General features: G+C 45.0%; 1 protein-coding gene and 1 non-coding gene across 3 annotated transcripts; one reads left to right on the forward strand and one right to left on the reverse strand.

Annotated features, from left to right (window-relative positions):
* Positions 1-3,713: 3,713 nt before the first annotated feature.
* Positions 3,714-9,321, reverse strand: LOC109737475 (G-type lectin S-receptor-like serine/threonine-protein kinase SD2-5). Of its 2 annotated transcripts, none has more exons than XM_020296604.4 (2): positions 9,088-9,321; positions 3,714-6,634 (listed from the first exon to the last, which is right to left on the reverse strand). In XM_020296604.4, exon 2 carries the CDS (start codon positions 6,486-6,488, stop codon positions 3,963-3,965), a length of 2,526 nt encoding a protein of 841 aa, XP_020152193.1. In that variant the 5' UTR covers positions 6,489-6,634; positions 9,088-9,321; the 3' UTR covers positions 3,714-3,962. The 2 variants fall into 2 exon arrangements, with proteins under 2 accessions (XP_020152193.1, XP_040250160.1); XM_040394226.3 differs by having other exon boundaries at positions 3,714-7,883.
* A 66-nt stretch (positions 9,322-9,387) lies between these two features.
* On the forward strand, positions 9,388-9,459 carry TRNAQ-CUG (transfer RNA glutamine (anticodon CUG)). Its single transcript has one exon. It is a non-coding gene; the product is annotated as a tRNA-Gln (tRNA).
* Positions 9,460-19,874: the final 10,415 nt, after the last annotated feature.

Consider the following 19,874-nt stretch of genomic DNA (forward strand, 5'->3'; position numbering starts at 1 on the left):
GTAGGATAATACCATCTACTATCTAGTACGTGTACGTAGCCGCCGCCCGCCGCCTAGCTAGCCCAATGTCCATTTGTCAAGGCTCAGGGGCGGGTGCTGACAAGCAAAACATGACAAACACGTAAATTAAATACCAGCCTGCTCCCATCCTCACGTACTAGTGGTAGTGGAGACTAATCAATGGGTTTTAATTTGCTACTCTAGTCCACAGCGTACAGCCTCACCTACGTGTACTTGTTTGTTTCTCATGTTTGGGCAGACCAATCCCGCCCGTTTTAGCCAAGCTATCTATCGTGCACCGGCATGTTAAGCCAAAACCATACGTACCACCCTTCGAGCTCGGGGCATGGGTGGACGGCTCACGCACAAGCCACGCCATGGAAGGCAAGCAAAGCCGCATGCATGCAGGTTCATGGAACTTGTGCGTGAACCGAGGGGCGAGCTTTGGACACCACCTGACCTCGCGCGCGCACATTCAATCGCGCAGTGAGCCGTCCTTCTCTTTCTCCGACCACCGATGGTCCATGCCCGCACACTGTGCAGTGCTCTGCTCCTCCTTCGGATTCCAGCCCATGCAGATGCATGGATGTGGAAACATCATGCGTCTCCTTTTTTTTCTTTTCCTTTGCGATCTCACGAGTCTCTCTCGGCTCTCCTCGAGGCCCACTCCGGGGCGGGGCGGGGCTTGTCTTTCATGGCCGCTCCTCCTTTTCCGTTGCCCCTGCCGCAGCTCCATCTGGTAATTATAACAGTAAAAGGATCACAGATGAACAGATCACGAGGGAGGGAGGCGGTGTATCAACAGTCCCTCCGATGTTGCTCTGTAGTGCATTTTTATCATGATTCATGCACGCCACAGTTCTCCATGTTTTGTTTCTCTCGCGCTCTCTCTCTCTCTCTCTCTCTCTCTCTCTCTCTCTCTCTCTCTCTCTCTCTCATCTGTCATGTCGTCTAACCGAAACAACGCTCAAACGGCATCGGATGAGATGGTGTTTGTTCAACTGTCAGGATCGGATTCCTGAACAGGAGGCGGCCAAGGCGTTTGTATGTCTATTCGTCCACGTCGTTTTTTGCCTACAAAAAGAAAGTCAAGACAGCTCGCTCATTGGTAGGAGGGGCATACTACTGGTACGAAAATGATGCTGGATCGATCGATTTTCCAAAATAGGGTCCCCGGCAAATTTCCCCCCGGTTTCTGACGACCCCAATCATAGCAAGGCAAAAGCGATCGGTACAGGCGATCAGAGCTAGCGATCGATGTACCGCCAACATATCGATCGATCGATCATTTGTGCCCACATGTTAGGCGACCTAGAGCTGGAGCGCGCACATGCACGATCGACCACTACGGCCGGGCGGGCAGGCAGGCAACAAAGACGGTCGACATGATGCCGGTCAAATGCGAAGAGCTTTCCGCAATCATCCACCCGAGATATTGTATTGGCCAAAGTTGGAAACCATACAAAACTAGTGGTGATACTACATGCCAGTGAGCGGACGTGCATGCATGGCCAGGGGCAGGTGGTGGTAGTACGTACCAGCTCGCCGCATCGCCCTGCTGCCCCAATGTATATTTGTCCCTAGAGTGCCTGGGGAGACCGGCCGGCTTAATATCAAATCGGGTGTTCTTTGCCTTAATAATGGAGGCTTAGTTGTTAAGCCTGCTGGTTAATTAAGCCCTTGCCTGGAATTGCTTACTTTAAAGGGCAATTGCTCCCTCTGGTCCGACTGCGACGATGCTCCATTTATTTTTTTTCGAAAAGGGGGGCGACGATGCTCCATGCGTATGGGCGGTAGCGAAGAGGGCTCCATGAGTGGAGTGCCACCGACCTGTCCGCGTCCGGGTCTGTCGAAAGGTGGCACGCCCATGTGGGCGTTCGTGGCGAGGCCATACATGCTACACGGTGAGGCCGGGCAATGCTATCTCTGGTGGTAGTAGCTCTGGTCCATCTCTCGTGGAGTTTCTCGGGGGAGAAGGAACGATTGCGGGTACGTACCTACGGTCCCCGCAGACAACATTGCATGGTTTAGAGTTAGCTCAGGGATCTGCGCATTAATTGCAGTACGTGATTACGCAATCGGACGCGTACGAGGGAGGGCCTAAAGGAGATGGGATGGTGTGGGCTGTGAGTTGAGATGCCGCTGCTGCTGCTGCAGTGCAGCGAGCTCTGGCTAATGCCGATGGAGGGCTCGTTTATTCTTTCAGGAAAATTAAGGATGGCTGGCAGCATCGGCCGTGTCTCCGACTCAGAGCCGATCGATCTTGGACCGTGGGGGGTCACGGGCCAAAGGAAAGGAAAGGAGAGCGCACGGCAGCTGGGTGACACGTACGACTAGAGTACGTACGTGATCGTTTTAACCGACCGCACGCCGCATCCTTGGCGTACAGACAGACAGACGCGGCCGGGCGCGCGCGCGCAGGCGGTGCGGCCCACGCGCTAGTAACATGCACATGCAGTGCGATGGAGGACCCGCCGGCTGAGTGACCGGCTTGGCCAAGCCAAGCACGACACGAGGCGTCCGGTGCCTTTGGGCCACGCGCCTTTCTCCCCACGCGCCTCGGATTCGATTCGCGTCGCACTCGCGCCTTCTTCCTCCACTTCTTCTCCCCGCGTCCGTCCATGCGACGCAGCGGCAACGGCCTGGTGAGGCGAGCGACGAGACCGAGAAAGTAAAGCGGCCGGGCACGGACTTTGGCGCAAGATCGACTCATCACTCATCACCCAGTGAGCGATCGATCGCGTGGTGCGAGGTGATCCCTGTGCCTTGCTCCTGCTGCTCGTTCGCGTACTGCGCTACGCAGGCGCGCATGTCGTCGTCGTCGTCGTGAGGGTGAGCCACGGAGCGAGGCTGCTGCTCGCTGTGCCTCGGGATTTGGGAAGGATCCTTTTGGGGGCCGCGCGCCCATGTTTGCGTTTACCGCCTGTCTTTATTCGCCTCGCGACCGCGACTGCTGTTGGTTTACCGCCGGTGCTCTGTGTTTGTGTTTACCCCCCGCATGTTGGGTTACGTCTTTTCAAGCCTGTCTGTCTGTGGGGCTGCGCGCTGCGCGATTGCAGAGGCGCGAGGTTCGTTTGCTATACGTGTGACTGTTACTTTGGACGGAATTTCATGCCTTTTACGGCAGTAGTAGTAGTCTAGTAGTATATCTTTGCTTTGGACGGAATTTCATGCAGCGCCGTTGATTTTCCAGAGATCCACTCCACCGTGTCTTTTTGCCGTTAGCACGCACCACCATGGGCTGGAAACATTTCGAAACTTGGGCTTGGCGGGCTGCCGGCCCACCTCGTTAATCCCAAGAGATCAGGTTTTATTTTAAAGAAAGAAATGGCCCCCCTCATTGTTCAACACTAGCAAGAAAAAAAATGCTAACGGAGAATCTTGCTGAAACATTTGTACTAGCCGACAAGGGAGTTGCCCGGTTAAGGAATAAAACCGAGCAAAAACCACCGCCAAACCACGACCACATAGGAAAACCCCGTCATCCCGAAGTGCAACACACCACCACCGGATTTATCTAACCTGCACAAGTGCTTGTTTCTTCGGTTGGTGTCAATGATATGTGGATCTAGAGCAAGTTAGTTTACAGGTAGAATACAAGACTGGAGGAACATCATCAGGCGACAAAATAATCCTGCAGTAAAAATTCCTGCCAGCGCCCTCCTTCAAGAGAAACTTGCAACACAGAAAGTGGCCTATTTCGAGGAAACGGGTTTTGGTGCATCGATCTGAAACCCATGCTCATTGAGATGATTAGAAGCTCGCCACAGATGCACACAGATCAAACTTCAGGGAATTACAGTGTTCAGAAAGAAAAATAATAATGTAACCTGGGAAGTGCAATTTTTTGCCATTATAGTATGTAACTATTGATACCAGGAGATGTCTATGTCACAACTTTTGGATGTAAATCCTGGATGCTGCACAGGACGAATGCCAATTCCGAAACCTTGAGCTCACGTTTACCGTGGCCCTGAAAGGACGGAGTCTATCTGCAGAGTTGCGGCAATGTTCCCACGAACCGCTCTATTTGCCACCATTAGTTCCAGATTTACCAGGTCCAAATCAAGTTCGGTTTCAACATCCATTGCACCATCCAGGATTTTCACAACTTCGGTCATGGAAGGCCGTCGACGGCTATCAACCTGCAGGCACCACATTGCCAGATTCATCATGCGCGACACTTCATCCAAATGACATTGCATATCAGTGGAGCGTGGATCGATAAGGTCCAACAGCTGGTCAGTTTTGGCCTTGTCCTGCAGCATGCTGATGAGATGACGGCTTTCTTCAGGCTGTGAGTAATCCAAATTACTTCTACCGCAAATAATTTCCATGATAACAATGCCAAAGCTATACACATCAACCTTCTCGTTGATCACAGATGTCAACCACTCAGGAGCCAGGTAACCTGGTGTGCCTCTCAATCTAGTCATGACACTTCCCTGTTCACGATCAATTAGCTTGGCAAGCCCGAAGTCAGATACCTTGGCAGTGAATTGCTCATCCAAAAGGATATTTTGTGGCTTGATGTCTAGATGAACGATTGTTTCCCGACAGTCACTGTGAAGATAAGCCAGTCCCCTTGCTACATCAGTGATGATCCTCAATCTGGTTTTCCAATCAAGTGGTGCTTCTTGGTGCCTTTGGAAAATCCACCTATCCAAAGATCCATTTGGCATGTATTCATAGACAAGAAGCCTATGCGACTTTTCAGCACAAAATCCAATTAGCCTCACCAAATATATGTGGTTGATGCTTCCAATAGTCTGAACCTCTGCTAAAAATTCCCTTTTTCCTTGATTAATGCCATCCAATCTTTTCACAGCAACCTGCTTATCACAAATCTGTCCTTCAAAAACAGAACCAGATCCTCCTTTCCCAATCACTTTTGAGAAATCTTCAGTTGCTGACTTCAACTCCATAAAAGAAAATCTTGCAGGTAGCCCTGGTAACTGATCGATAATGTCATCATCTTCTAATGGTTCTGCCCTATTTCTTCGTAAAACTACAAGCACTGCAACAACAACTAAAGCAATAAAAGTTGAAGAACCAACGGCCAATGCAACGGTTAATTTTCCTTGAGATAGCACAAAGTTCCGGGTAGCTCCGTTAACTTTAACAAATGCCAGAGAACTAAAATTGCTTGAGTAACTTGGGGAATTTACACTTATCATGGAGAATATGTCAGATGCAAGAAAACAGAAACCAGTGGAGGTGTCATACTGCTGGAAGAATGAAGCCTTACACGAACAATCATTCAAGCATGATAATTTGCATCGCTCTTCACTTGTTGTCCAATTGTAGACACCGTTGAAGCGCGTGATGTTGGGAAGGGAAAGAAGTGTAGGCTTCCGTGCCGAATCACAGGATAGTGAACCTATTGGCAAGCAGCCATGATTAACCTCCCTTGGATCAATTACATCAAACAATCCTGATTGCCCAATGGCAGCATCGGGACAACTGCACTGTCCATCCGAACAAATACCATATTCGCCACAAGCTAGAGGATAAGCACAAGGATCAGCTATGTCAAAAACATCTGAACTCACCCAGCTATTGTTTGTCCAAAGATATAGCCTAAGGTGCCCATCAAAATCTAGCCTCACAAAGCCCAGCCCATAGTTATCCCTGGGCAGCTGGATCTGGTAATCTGGTGCCTCTGTATCCCGAAAATTAGTGAACACCTCCAGACTGCCATTCTTGAGTGCAACGTATGCTGACCTGTTTGTCGTCACAGTTCCACCGGTGGGGCTCCGATAGTAGGCTAGACGAGTATCAGTTCCTGCAAATGCATACATACCATCAGGGAGGACGGTGAGATCAAAATTTCCACTTGACCAGTTTGCCACTGAGGTCATTGCAATGAGCTTCTGCCCTTCTGGTAGAATCTGCCCGGTGACAAGTGTATCAGTTGGGTGATCGAAGGACCTCCAGAGTTGCATATTTGACTGATTTAACAGCACCAGATTGCCTGCACTCGTAAGATTCATGCCAGCAACTGACATGTCTTCAGTATTGGTAGACCAAACATGTGCTCCATCAGAATCATAGAGCACCAAGTCCCCAAGTTCAGTAAGTTGAACATTAGCATTCTCTTTGACTGGGCGGTCACGGTTGGCAGACCAGACCACCTTGGGCGCGTTAAAGGACACAGCATCACTGGAGCTGTAGGTATTGACAACAAAGATGGAAAAGATGTAGTCATCACAGGTAGCTACAGGCCCTGCACAGAAGAATCCGCAGGCAAATGAAAGGCTGTCAAGATCTGAGCTCGAGTTTGTAGTAAAAAACGTGGCATCCTTAGGGAGGATGATGCGCAGGGAGAATTCGTCTTCTGGATAATCGTTGTGTAGAAGGGAGGGATTATTTCGCCATATGGTGCCAATCTCAATACCCAAAGCAAAGGATTTGTTCATCGCAAGTCTGGAAGAAGAAAAAGTCGAAAGGAGAACAAAAAGGAGGATCAAGATCTTTGGAGGATACATGGCCACACCAATAATTCAACTCAACAGGTTGGTTCTATATGGCAGAACACGTCGCCCTTTAGGCCCTGCTAGTCTCTCCACACATGCTGGCATGGGGGCCGTGGTGTCGCTGCTATGCTTGCGGTGGGCAAGATTGTATAGGCGAGCTGCAAGAGGATGAAGGTGAGGCAAGCAAGAACAGAAATTTTTGGAGGGATGGAGCAAGAAAAAGTGATTGGGAGATAGCAACGAACGTAAGGAGCAAATGGAAGTGAACAAGAGCCACTTGGGAACTTGGGGATGAGTGGTATACAGTCTGGCATAGCAGATCAGATAACAATGACACACGGCCAAAAAAGAGAGAACCATGCAGGTTCTCCAAAGACTCCTTGATTTTCGCCTAACTATCGATTGCAAACTACAGTATATTTACATATAAAAAAGATACATTTCAAATCAATGGCCCTACCAGAAACCAGCCAATTTTCTTCATTGACTAGCCAAAAGTAGGTTCCTTAAATGCTTTGAAATCTCTGGATATGATTAGTACTACTTTTCTGTAACACGTCTTCTTAGAAATTTTGTTGACCACATCAGTCGTTGAATCAACTTAATTTCAGTGAAAATGTTGGAATAATCATTTTAGGGGCGTTTGAAATAGTGGCATAATAATTCCCTAGGAAAGTTTCAGCAGCATGTACTTCCATAGGAAATAAAAGAAGAGATCTGAGCCCAAGGAAATTTCATGAGTGGAGCCAACAACTCGTACTTCTATTTGCATAAACTTCCAAATGATTAAAAGAAGAATGGGCTCAGACGAGTTAAAAAATAAGTGAAACGATCAGGCACCGGCGTTGTCCTTGGCCAGCATTTATAGCACCATTCTACTTGTTTGACCACAAGCTAATGAGTGACAGATACAAAAATCTACTTCTAGTAGAAGCAGCGCCTTCAAGGACAACTTGCTAGTGTTTTATTAGCTAGAAGCCTAGAACGGATCACATGAGCATGGCTGCGCGTGCACAACATGTTGTTCGAAGCACCCTGGAGTTTTCAGAACTTATACAAGAATTGTGGATGTAATGATGAATAGCATACCATGTAAAGCTGCAATTTATCCAAACTTTGAACATTTGCAGCTTACAAAAAAAATAAGAGTTGAACACTTTAAACTGAACACTTGACTCTTATTTTTTGTGTGCGCAAGGTACAGTTGGTCATATTTTTGGATGAATTTTAGCGGGCTCACATGTCATAGTATTAATTATATTCATGAACTTACAGATCTTTTAGAAGTCCAGGGTGTCACACTGCCACCTAGCAAGTTGATGGCAACAGCAGAGCACACCACAGTTGAACGGACTTTTCGGTTAAGCATGTTTTTAGATGCTACCTCCGTCCAAAATAGACAATACCCTAGAGAGCAAAAGTCAAACTTATCTAACTTGAATATTGATACATATAAAAAGCATTGATTTTGGTCGAATATAAAAAAATAATTACATTTTTCAAGAAGTATACTCCACAATTACATAATCTTAAAAAAAAACTAACATGTTCATATGAATATATCGGTAAACGTTGTGCCTTGAGACAATGTCCATGTCTAAAACGTGATGTATTTTGTAACGAAAGGCCGATTACAATAGTAGCAGAACTACATAGGCACGCTTGCGAGCGAGAAGAGGAATGCCCCTCCACGAGGAAGCGGCTCTTTTGCCCTTCTTTTCAATACAATGAAACGCAAGCTCTTTTGCGTTTTCTCGAAAAAAAAAACCGAGGAAGCGGCATCCTTGTCGATAGTCTTACAAAGTCTATGTGACCAGATATCAAGGCCCGCAATCATAAGCCTTACAGAAGTAGCAGAATGGGTATCTATCGATTGGAAGGCCATAACATTTCTAGCATCCCAAATGTTCCAGAGGATGAGCCAAAGGATGAAGGGCCAAAGTGACTAGACCCTTTATTCATACAGAAAGACTGAAAAAAACGATGTGACAGAACTTGAGGAGCATGACTCATTCACATCCACCATTCTTTGCAACATATGTGTAGTGCAGGTCAGGAAACAACTGTGATCAAAGCAAGTGATGTTTCACTTCTTACCCCCTGAGCCTTATCCACATAAAGTCTCATCCTTTCCGTTGGGCGTGTTTTTGATAATCTGCCGGTAGTCCCGTTAAGTAACATAAACTGGGCATTTGCCCAAATGGTTGCACATCACATCGATGCTAATAACAATCAAAATAAAATTGGCCAGCCGTTCGCATAATTCTTACTAACCTACTGTATCGTGTAACTGTTCCATGACACATACGTATAAACATCAAGCAATTGGAACTGATTGCTACAAACCACAAACAAACACCCAATTTCATATGGGGAAAAAGTGGAGCAGTCATCACCTATTGTTACCAAGCTATGTCATTGCAATGCGGCTACGCCAGTGGTTTTACCAACAGAACAAAAACGATCACAAATGGCTCTGCAGTCCGTAAAAGATACAGAGAAACAGCCCCCCCAAAAAGAAAAAAGTATACAGAAGGAACAGAAGGATAGCATGAGGATTGAGGAGAGCATAGCGGCACGATAATTAAACAGGAAGCGGCAGCATTCTCACCCGCGCATTTCGCCGAACAGCTGGCGGGCTTGGCTAGGGCGGAGCCGCGGGGGCAGCCGTTTCCCTCGATCCCGGCTAGAAGCAGGCAAGAACAGAGCACGCTGCCTCCGATGTACTGTATGTACGTACAGGTATGTGTTCCGGCCGCCGGAGCTAGTCTCGGTTGGCACCCGAGCACTTCCGCGACCGCGGGGCAGCCGTAGCTCCGATCTATTAGACTGAGCGAAGCCAATATACCAATATTTCCGCATATAGTAACTACATTAAATAAATAGGACAAAAGAGTTGAAAAACATCAAAGGTCCCATGGTCTAGTGGTTAGGACATTGGACTCTGAATCCAGTAACCCGAGTTCAAGTCTCGGTGGGACCTCTTTTTTTCATTTCGTTCATATTATTCTGTTTGTTCACTATAATTTTGTATAAATGCTTCGAAAGTTCAGATTCATGATGCTCGTCATCGTTGCTTTTTTTATCTGTTTTGTCAGTGTTTTTTTTCTTTTCGTTCATATTATTCTGTTTGTTCACTATAATTTTGTATAAATGCTTCGAAAGTTCAGATTCATGATGCTCGTCATCGTTGCTTTTTTTATCTGTTTTGTCAGTGTTTTTTTCTTTTCATTCATATTATTCTGTTTGTTCACTATAATTTTGTATAAATGCTTCGAAAGTTCAGATTCATGATGCTCGTCATCGTTGCTTTTTTTATCTGTTTTGTCAGTGTTTTTTTCTTTTCGTTCATATTATTCTGTTTGTTCACTATAATTTTGTATAAATGCTTCGAAAGTTCAGATTCATGATGCTCGTCATCGTTGCTTTTTTTATCTGTTTTGTCAGTGTTTTTTTTTCTTTTCGTTCATATTATTCTGTTTGTTCACTGTAATTTGTATAAATGCCTCGAAAGTTCAGATTCATAATGCTCGTCATCGTTGCTTTTTTATCTGATTTGCCTGTGTGGCATGATCTTTTCTCTGCTCTCAAACTAAATCATAAGGTGATGAGCCGAGGTAAATGGCAAAAGCTTTCTATGAATACTTTTACTCTTCGGAAGTTCAGATTCATGATGCTCGTCATTGTTGCTTTTTTTATCTGTTTTGTCAGTGTTTTTTTCTTTTCGTTCATATTATTCTGTTTATTCACTGTAATTTGTATAAATGCCTCGAAAGTTCAGATTCATAATGCTCGTCATCATTGCTTTTTTATCTGATTTGCCAGTGTGGCATGATCTTTTCTCTGCTCTCAAACTAAATCATAAGGTGATGAGTCGAGGTAAATGGCAAAAGCTTTCTATGAATACTTATACTCTTCGGGAGGAGCAGGCAAGATGAACCGAATGCAAATTCCGATGGGAATTTCCACAAAATGAACTCACGTTTAGTGGTCATTCTCTCAAATGCAGAGATTGAGCAAAGCTTTACTTCAAATGGGTCCCATGAAGGCGTCGAGGCCGGATGCCTCTTTTTTCATTTCGTTCATATTATTCCGTTTGTTCACTGTAATTTTGTATAATTGCTTCGAAAGTTCAGATTCATAATGCTCGTCATCGTTGCTTTTTTATCTGTTTTGTCAGTGTTTTTTTTTCTTTTCGTTCATATTATTCTGTTTGTTCACTGTAATTTGTATAAATGCTTCGAAAGTTTAGATTCATAATGCTCGTCATCGTTGCTTTTTATCTGATTTGTCAGTGTGGCATGATCTTTTCTCTGCTCTCAAACTAAATCATAAGGTGATGAGCCGAGGTAAATGGCAAAAGCTTTCTATGAATACTTATACTCTTCGGGAGGAGCAGGCAACATGAACCGAATGCAAATTCCGATGAGAATTTCCACAAAATGAACTCACGTTTAGTGGTCATTCTCTCAAATACAGAGATTGAGCAAAGCTTTACTTCAAATGGGTCCCATGAAGGCGTCGAGGCCGGATGGTTTGCCTGCGCCTTTTCTTTTCCATTAAAAACACCAGTCTTTGCTTAGAAATGTTGTTTGCAAGGCTATTCGTGATTTTCTGGATGGTAAGGAGATGCCGACAGATTTCAGTAATATTATGCTTGTTCTTATTCCAAAAGTAAATGCATGTGAGTTGCTATCACAGTTCCGAGCAAAGCTTTACTTCAAATGGGTCCCATGAAGGCGTCGAGGCCGGATGGTTTGCCTGCGCCTTTTCTTTTCCATTAAAAACACCAGTCTTTGCTTAGAAATGTTGTTTGCAAGGCTATTCGTGATTTTCTGGATGGTAAGGAGATGCCGACAGATTTCAGTAATATTATGCTTGTTCTTATTCCAAAAGTAAATGCATGTGAGTTGCTATCACAGTTCCGACCAATTAATTTATGTAACGTGTTGTACAAGATAGCCGCAAGGGTGTTGGCAAACCGGCTCAAGGGTGTCTTGCCAATTTTAATCTCAGAAGAGTAATGTGCCTTTGTTCCAGGGCGGTTAATCACTGACAATGTTCTCATTGCATATGAGTGTATTCATTCTATCAGAAATAGGAAGAGAAAGAAGAGCCTATGTGCGGTTAAACTTGATATGATGAAGGGAAAATTCCTTATATAACACTGTTTTAAATGTTGGTTTCCTATTTAACACTCCAAAAAAATCTTCCCTAAATAACACCAAGTGTAATTTTCCCCTTTCTAACACTTCCGTTAGCATATGTCATTAAGATCTGGATTGACTGATGTCAGTATTTTCCTGTTGGACGAAATTACCCCTACGGGGAAATAAATAGAGACCAACCCGATCTCTCTCTTCTCTCTCGACCTGACCTCTTCTCATCCCCTTTCTTCCCAAACCCTAGAGGCGGCGACGGCGAACCAGTGCCCTATTTGTAAGGAATACGGGCACCATTGGCATAAGTGCAAGAAGGGTAACAAGGATGACATTGCTGCTTTGATAGATATGAGGTAATCAAGTATGCATTCTACTTTCTTATTGCATGTTAACTACTTTCTTGCATTACTTGTGACGCCCCCGATTCAATCGTACACTAATCATACACACAAACGTGTACGATCAAGATCAAGGACTCACGGGAAGATATCACAACACAACTCTAAAAATAAAATAAGTCATACAAGCATCATAATACAAGCCAGGGGCCTCGAGGGCTCGAATACAAGTGCTCGATCATAGACGAGTCAGCGGAAGCAACAATATCTGAGTACAGATATAAGTTAAACAAGTTGCCATAAGATGTCTAGCACAAAATGGGATACAGATCGAAAGAGGCGCAGGCCTCCTGCCTGGGATCCTCCTAAACTACTCCTGGTCGACGTCAGTGGCCTGCACGTAGTAGTAGGCACCTCCGGTGTAGGAGTCGTCGTCGACGTTGGCGTCTAGCTCCTGGGCTCCAGCATCTGGTTGCGACAACCTGGAAGAAAGGAAAAGGGGGAGCAAAGCAACCGTGAGTACTCATCCAAAGTACTCGCAAGCAAGGATCTACACTACATATGCATGGGTATCTGTGTAAAGGGCAATATCGGTGGACTGAACTGCAGAATGCCAGAATAAGAGGGGGATAGCTAATCCTATCGAAGACTACGCTTCTGGCAGCCTCCATCTTGCAGCATGTAGAAGAGAGTAGATGGTAAGTTCACCAAGTATCATCGCATAGCATAATCCTACCCGGCGATCCCCTCCTCGTCGCCCTGTGTGAGAGCGATCACCAGGTTATATCTGGCACTTGGAAGGGTGTGTTTTATTAATTATCCGTTTCTAGTTGTCATAAGGTCAAGGTACAACTCCGGGTCGTCCTTTTACCGAGGGACACGGCTATTTGAATAGATAAACTTCCCTGCAGGGGTGCACCACATTACCCAACATGCTCGATCCCCTTTGGCCGGACACACTTTCCTGGGTCATGCCCGGCCTCGGAAGATCAACACGTCGCAACCCTACCTAGGCACAACAGAGAGGTCAGCACGTCGGTCTAAATCCTATGTCGCAGGGGTCTGGGTCCATCGCCCATTGCACACCTGCACGTTGCGTGGGCGGCCGGAAGCAGACCTAGCCCCCTTAATACAAGAGCAGGCTTACGGTCCAATCCGGCGCGCGCCGCTCAGTCGCTGACGTCACTGAGGGAGTCCTGGATTAGGGGGTCCTCGGACGGCCGGACTATATACTTTGGCCGGATTGTTGGACTATGAAGATACAAGATTGAAGACTTGGTCCCGTGTCCGGGTGGGACTCTCCTTGTTGGAAATATGCCCTAGAGGCAATAATAAAATGGTTATTATTGTATTTCCTTGTTCATGATAATTGTCTGTTGTTCATGCTATAATTGTATTAACTGGAAACCGTAATACATGTGTGAATACATAGACCACAACATGTCCCTAGTAAGCCTCTAGTTGACTAGCTCGTTGATCAATAGATGGTTATGGTTTCCTGACCATGGACATTGGATGTCATTGATAACGGGATCACATCATTAGGAGAATGATGTGATGGACAAGACCCAATCCTAAGCATAGCACAAGATCGTGTAGTTCGTTTGCTAGAGCTTTTCTAATGTCAAGTATCATTTCCTTAGACCATGAGATTGTGCAACTCCCGGATACCGTAGGAATGCTTTGGGTGTACCAAATGTCACAACGTAACTGGGTGGCTATAAAGGTGCACTACATGTATCTCCGAAAGTGTCTGTTGGGTTGGCACGAATCGAGACTGGGATTTGTCACTCCGTATGACGGAGAGGTATCTTTGGGCCCACTCGGTAATGCATCATCATAATGAGCTCAATGTGACCAAGTGTTTGGTCACGGGATCATGCATTACGGTACGAGTAAAGTGACTTGCCGGTAACGAGATTGAACAAGGTATTGGGATACCGACGATCGAATCTCGGGCAAGTAACGTACCGATTGACAAAGGGAATTGTATACGGGATTGATTGAATCCTCGACATCGTGGTTCATCCGATGAGATCATCGTGGAACATGTGGGAGCCAACATGGGTATCCAGATCCCGCTGTTGGTTATTGACCGGAGAGTCGTCTCGGTCATGTCTGCATGTCTCCCGAACCCGTAGGGTCTACACACTTAAGGTTCGGTGACGCTAGGGTTGTAGAGATATTAGTATGCGGAAATCCGAAAGTCGTTCGGAGTCCCGGATGAGATCCCGGACGTCACGAGGAGTTCCGGAATGGTCCGCAGGTAAAGATTTATATATGGGAAGTCCTATTTTGGCCACCGGAAAATGTTCGGGATTTTTCGGTATTGTACCGGGAAGGTTCTAGAAGGTTCCGAAGTGGGGCCCACCTGCATGGGGGGACCCACATGAACGTGGGTAGTGGGGGCAAGGCCCCACACCCCTGGTCAAGGCGCACCAAGATCCCACCTTAGAAGGAATAAGATCATATCCCGAAGGGATAAGATCAAGATCCCTAAAAAAGGGGGATAACAATCGGTGGGGAAGGAAAATGATGGGATTTCTTTCCCCCACCTTTGCCAACGCCCCAATGGACTTGGAGGGCAAGAAACCAGCCCCCTCCACCCCTATATATAGTGGGGAGGCACATGGGAGCAACACCCCAAGCCCTGGCACCTCCCTCCCTCCCTCCCGTGATACCTCTTCCTCCCCGCTTGTGCTTGGCGAAGCCTTGCCGGGATCCCGCTACTTCCACCACCAGGCCGTTATGCTGCTGGATCTCCATCAACTTCTCCTCCCCCCTTGCTGGATCAAGAAGGAGGAGACGTCCCCGCTCCGTACGTGTGTTGAACGCGGAGGTGCCGTCCGTTCGGCGCTAGGATCATCGGTGATTTGGATCACGACGAGTACGACTCCATCAACCCCGTTCACTTGAACGCTTCCGCTCGCGATCTACAAGGGTATGTAGATGCACTCTTTTCCCTCTCGTTGCTAGAATACTCCATAGATTGTTCTTGGTGATGCGTAGAAAAATTTGAATTATTGCTACGTTCTCCAACAGTGGCATCATGAGCCAGGTTTATGCGTAGATTCTATGCACGAGTAGAACACAAAGTAGTTGTGGGCGACGATTTGTTCAATTTGCTTACCGTTACTAGTCTTATCTTGATTCGGCGGCATTGTGGGATGAAGCGGCCCGGACCGACCTTACACGTACTCTTACGTGAGACAGGTTCCACCGACTGACATGCACTTGATGCATAAGGTGGCTAGTAGGTGTCTGTCTCTCCCACTTTAGTCGGATCGGATTCGATGAAAATGGTCCTTATGAAGGGTAAATAGCAATTGGCATATCACCGTTGTGGCTTTTGCGTAGGTAAGAAACGTTCTTGCTAGAAACCCATAGCAGCCACGTAAAACATGCAACAACAATTAGAGGACGTCTAACTTGTTTTTGCAGGGTATGCTATGTGATGTGATATGGCCAAAAGGATGTGATGAATGATATATGAGATGTATGAGATTGATCATGTTCTTGTAATAGGAATCACGACTTGCATGTCGATGAGTATGACAACCGGCAGGAGCCATAGGAGTTGTCTTAATTTATTGTATGACCTGCGTGTCAATGAAAAATGCCATGTAATTACTTTACTTTATTGCTAACCGTTAGCCATAGTAGTAGAAGTAATAGTTGGCGAGACAACTTCATGAAGACACGATGATGGAGATCATGATGATGGAGATCATGGTGTCATGCCGGTGACGAAGGTGATCATGCCGCGCCTCGAAGATGGAGATCAAAAGGCGCAAGATGATATTGGCCATATCATGTCACTTTATGATTTGCATGTGATGTTTGTCATGTTTACATCTTATTTTCTTAGAATGACGGTAGCATAAATAAGATGATCCCTCACTAAAATTTCAAGAGATGTGTTCCCCCTAACCGTGCACCGTTGCGAAGGTTCGTTGTTTCGAAGCACCACATGATGATCGGGTGTGATAGATTCTAACGTTCGCATACAACGGGTGTTGACGAGCCTAGCATGTACAGACATGGCCTCGGAACACAAGCAAAACACTTAGGTTGACTTGACGAGCCTAGCATGTACAGACATGGCCTCGGAACACAAGAGACCGAAAGGTCGAACATGAGTCGTATAGTAGATACGATCAACATGGAGATGTTCACCGATGATGACTAGTCCGTCTCACGTGATGATCGGACACGGCCTAGTCGATTCGGATCATGTATCACTTAGATGACTAGAGGGATGTCTATCTAAGTGGGAGTTCATTAAATAATTAGATGAACTTAATTATCATGAACATAGTCAAAAGGTCTTTGCAAATAATGTCGTAGCTTACGCTTTAGTTCTACTAAGATATGTTCCTAGAGAAAATTTAGTTGAAAGTTGATAGTAGCAATTATGCGGACTGGGTCCGTAAACTGAGGATTGTCCTCATTGCTGCACAGAAGGCTTATGTCCTTAATGCACTGCTCGGTGTGCTGAACCTCGAGCGTGTCTATAGATGTTGCAAAACGTCTGACATACACGTTTTGATGACTACGTGATAGTTCAGTGTGTGATGCTAACGGTTTAAAATTGTGGCACCAAAGACGGTTTTGAAACGTCGCAGAACATATGAGATGTTCCAAAGATTGAAATTGGGATTTCAGACTAGTGCCCACGTCAAGAGGTATGAGACCTCTGACAAGTTTCTTAAGCCTGCAAACTAAGGGAGAAAAGCTCAATCGTTGAGCATGTGCTCAGATTGTCTGAGTACTATAATCACTTGAATCGAGTGGGAGTTAATCTTCCAGATGAGATAGTGATGGTTCTCCATAGTCACTGCCACCAAGCTATTAGAGCTTCGTGATGAACTATAACATATCAGGGATAGACATGATGATCCTTGAGCAACTCGCGATGTTTGACACCACGAAAGTAGAAATCAAGTAGGAGCATCAATTGTTGATGGTTAGTAAAACCACTAGTTTCTAGAAGGGCAAGGGCAAGAAGGGATACTTCATGAAACGGCAAATCAGTTGCTGCTCTAGTGAAGAAACCCAAGGTTGAACCCAAACCCGAGACTAAGTGCTTCTGAAATGAGGGGAACGGTCACTGAAGCAGAACTACCCTAGATACTTCATAGATGAGAAGGCTGACAAGGTCGACAGAAGTATATTGGATATACATTATATTAATGTGTACTTTACTAGTACTCCTAGTAGCACCAGGGTATTAGATACCGGTTTGGTTGCTAAGTGTTAGTAACTCGAAATAAAATCTGCGGAATAAACGGAGACTAGCTAAAGGTGAGATGACGATATGTGTTGGAAGTGTTTCCAAGGTTGATGTGATCAAGCATCGCATGCTCCATCTACCATCGAGATTGGGGTTAAACCTGGATAATTGTTATTTGGTGTTTGCGTTGAGCATAGACATGATTGGATCATGTTTATAGCAATACGGTTATTCATTAAAGGAGAATAATGGTTACTCTGTCTATTTGAATAATACCTTCAATGGTCTTGCACCTAAAATGAATGGTTTATTGAATCTCGATCGTAGTGATACAGATGTTCATGCCAAAAGATATAAGATAGTAATGATAGTACCACATACTTGTGGCACTGCCACTTGAGTCATATTGGTATAAAACGCATGAAGAAGCTCCATGTTGATGGATCTTTGGACTCACTCGTTTTTGAAAAGATTGAGACATGAGAACCATGTCTATTAGTATATATGCATGAAGAAAGTCCATGCAGATGGATCATTTGGACTCACTTGATTTTGAATCACTTGAGACATGCAAATCATACCACATGGGCAAGATGACTGAAAGGCCTCGTTTTTAGTAAGATGGAACAAGAGAGCAACTTGTTAGAAGTAATACATTTGATGTGTGCAGTCCAATGAGTGCTGAGGCACGCAGTGGATATCGTTATGTTCTTACTTCACAGATGATTTGAGTAGATGCTGAGAATATTTACTTGATGAAACACAAGTCTAAATTATTGAAAGGTTCAAGTAATTTCAGAGTGAAGTTGAAGATCGTCGTGACAAGAGGATAAAATGTCTGTGATATGATCATAGAGATGAATATCTGAGTTACGAGTTTGGCACACAATTAAGAAATTGTGGAAATTGTTTCACGACTAATACCGCCTGGAACACCATATTGTGATGGTGTGTCCGAACATCATAACTGCACCCTATTGGATATGGTGCATACCATGATGTCTCTTATCGAATTACAACTATCGTTTATGGGTTAGGCATTAGAGACAACCGCATTCACTTTAAATAGGGCACCACGCAATTCCGTTGAGACGACACCGTATGAACTATGGTTTAGAGAAACCTAAGCTGTCGTCTCTTAAAAGTTTGGGGCTGCGACGCTTATGTGAAAAAGTTTCAGGCTGATAAGCTCGAACCCAAAGCGGATAAATGCATCTTCATAGAATACCCAAAACAGTTGGGTATACCTCCTATTTCAGATTTGGAAGCAAAAGTGATTGTTTCTAGAAACGGGTCCTTTCTCGAGGAAAAGTTTCTCTCGAAAGAATTGAGTGGGAGGATGGTGGAGACTTGATGAGGTCATTGAACCGTCACTACAACTAATGTGTAGCAGGGCACAGGAAGTTGTTCCTGTGGCACCTACACCAATTGAAGTGGAAGCTTATGATAGTGATCATGAAACTTCAGATCAAGTCACTACCAAACCTCATAGGACGACAAGGATGCGTACTACTTCAGAGTGGTACGTAATCCTGTCTTGGAAGTCATGTTGCTAGACAACAATGAACCTATGAGCTATGGAGAAGCGATGGTGGGCCCAAATTCCGACGAATGGCTCGAGGCCATAAAATCCGAGAGAGGATCCATGTATAAAAACAAAGTATAGACTTTGGAAGAACTACTTGATGGTCGTAAGGCTGTTGGGTGCAGATGGATTTTAAAAGGAAGACAGACAATGATGGTGAATGTCACCATTAAGAAAGCTCGACTTGTCGTTAAGATGTTTTCCGACAAGTTCAAGGAGTTGACTACGACGAGGCTTTCTCACTCGTAGCGATGCTAAGAGTCTGTTGGAATTATATTAGCATTTACTGCATTATTTATGAAATCTTGCAGATAGGATGTCAAAACATTGTTTCCTCGACGATTTTCTTGAGGAAAGGTTGTATGTGATACAACCAGAAGGTTTTGTCAATCCTGAAATATGCTAACAAGTATGCAAAGCTCCAGCAATCCTTCTAAGGACTGGAGTAAGCATCTCGGAGTTGGAATGTACGCTTTGATGAGATGATCAAAGATTTTGGGTTTATACAAAGTTTAAGAGAAACTTGTATTTCCAAAGAAGTGAGTGGGAGCACTATAGAATTTTTGATGAGTATATGTTGTTAACATATTGTTGATCAGAAATGATGTAGAATTTCTGGAAAGCATCCAGAGTTATTTGAAAGGTGTTTTTCAATGGAAAACCTGGATTAAGCTACTTGAACATTGAGCATCAAGATCTATAAGGATAGATCAAAAATGCTTAATAGTACTTTCAAATGAATACATACCGTGACAAGATTTTGAAGGAGTTCAAAATAGATCAGCAAAGAAGGAGTTCTTGGCTGTGTTACAAGGTGTGAGTATTGAGTAAGACTCAAGACCTGACCATGGCAGAAGAGAGAGAAAGGACGAAGGTTGTCCCCTATGCTTTAGACGTAGGCTCTACAGTATGCTATGCTGTGTACCGCACCTGAAGTGTGCCTTGCCATGAGTTAGTCAAGGGGTACAATAGTGATCCGGGAATGGATCACATGACAGCGGTCGAACTTATCCTTAGTATCTAGTGGACTAAGGAATTTTCTCGATTATGGAGGGTTACGTCGATGCAAACTTTGACACT

Source organism: Aegilops tauschii, chromosome 7 (genome assembly GCF_002575655.3).
Source record: "Aegilops tauschii subsp. strangulata cultivar AL8/78 chromosome 7, Aet v6.0, whole genome shotgun sequence".
In the NCBI taxonomy this organism is placed as follows: domain Eukaryota; kingdom Viridiplantae; phylum Streptophyta; class Magnoliopsida; order Poales; family Poaceae; genus Aegilops; species Aegilops tauschii.

Excerpts from the sequence above, each read along its gene's own strand:
- LOC109737475 (XM_020296604.4), bottom strand. The coding sequence starts at position 6,488 with ATGTATCCTCCAAAGATCTTGATCCTCCTTTTTGTTCTCCTTTCGACT.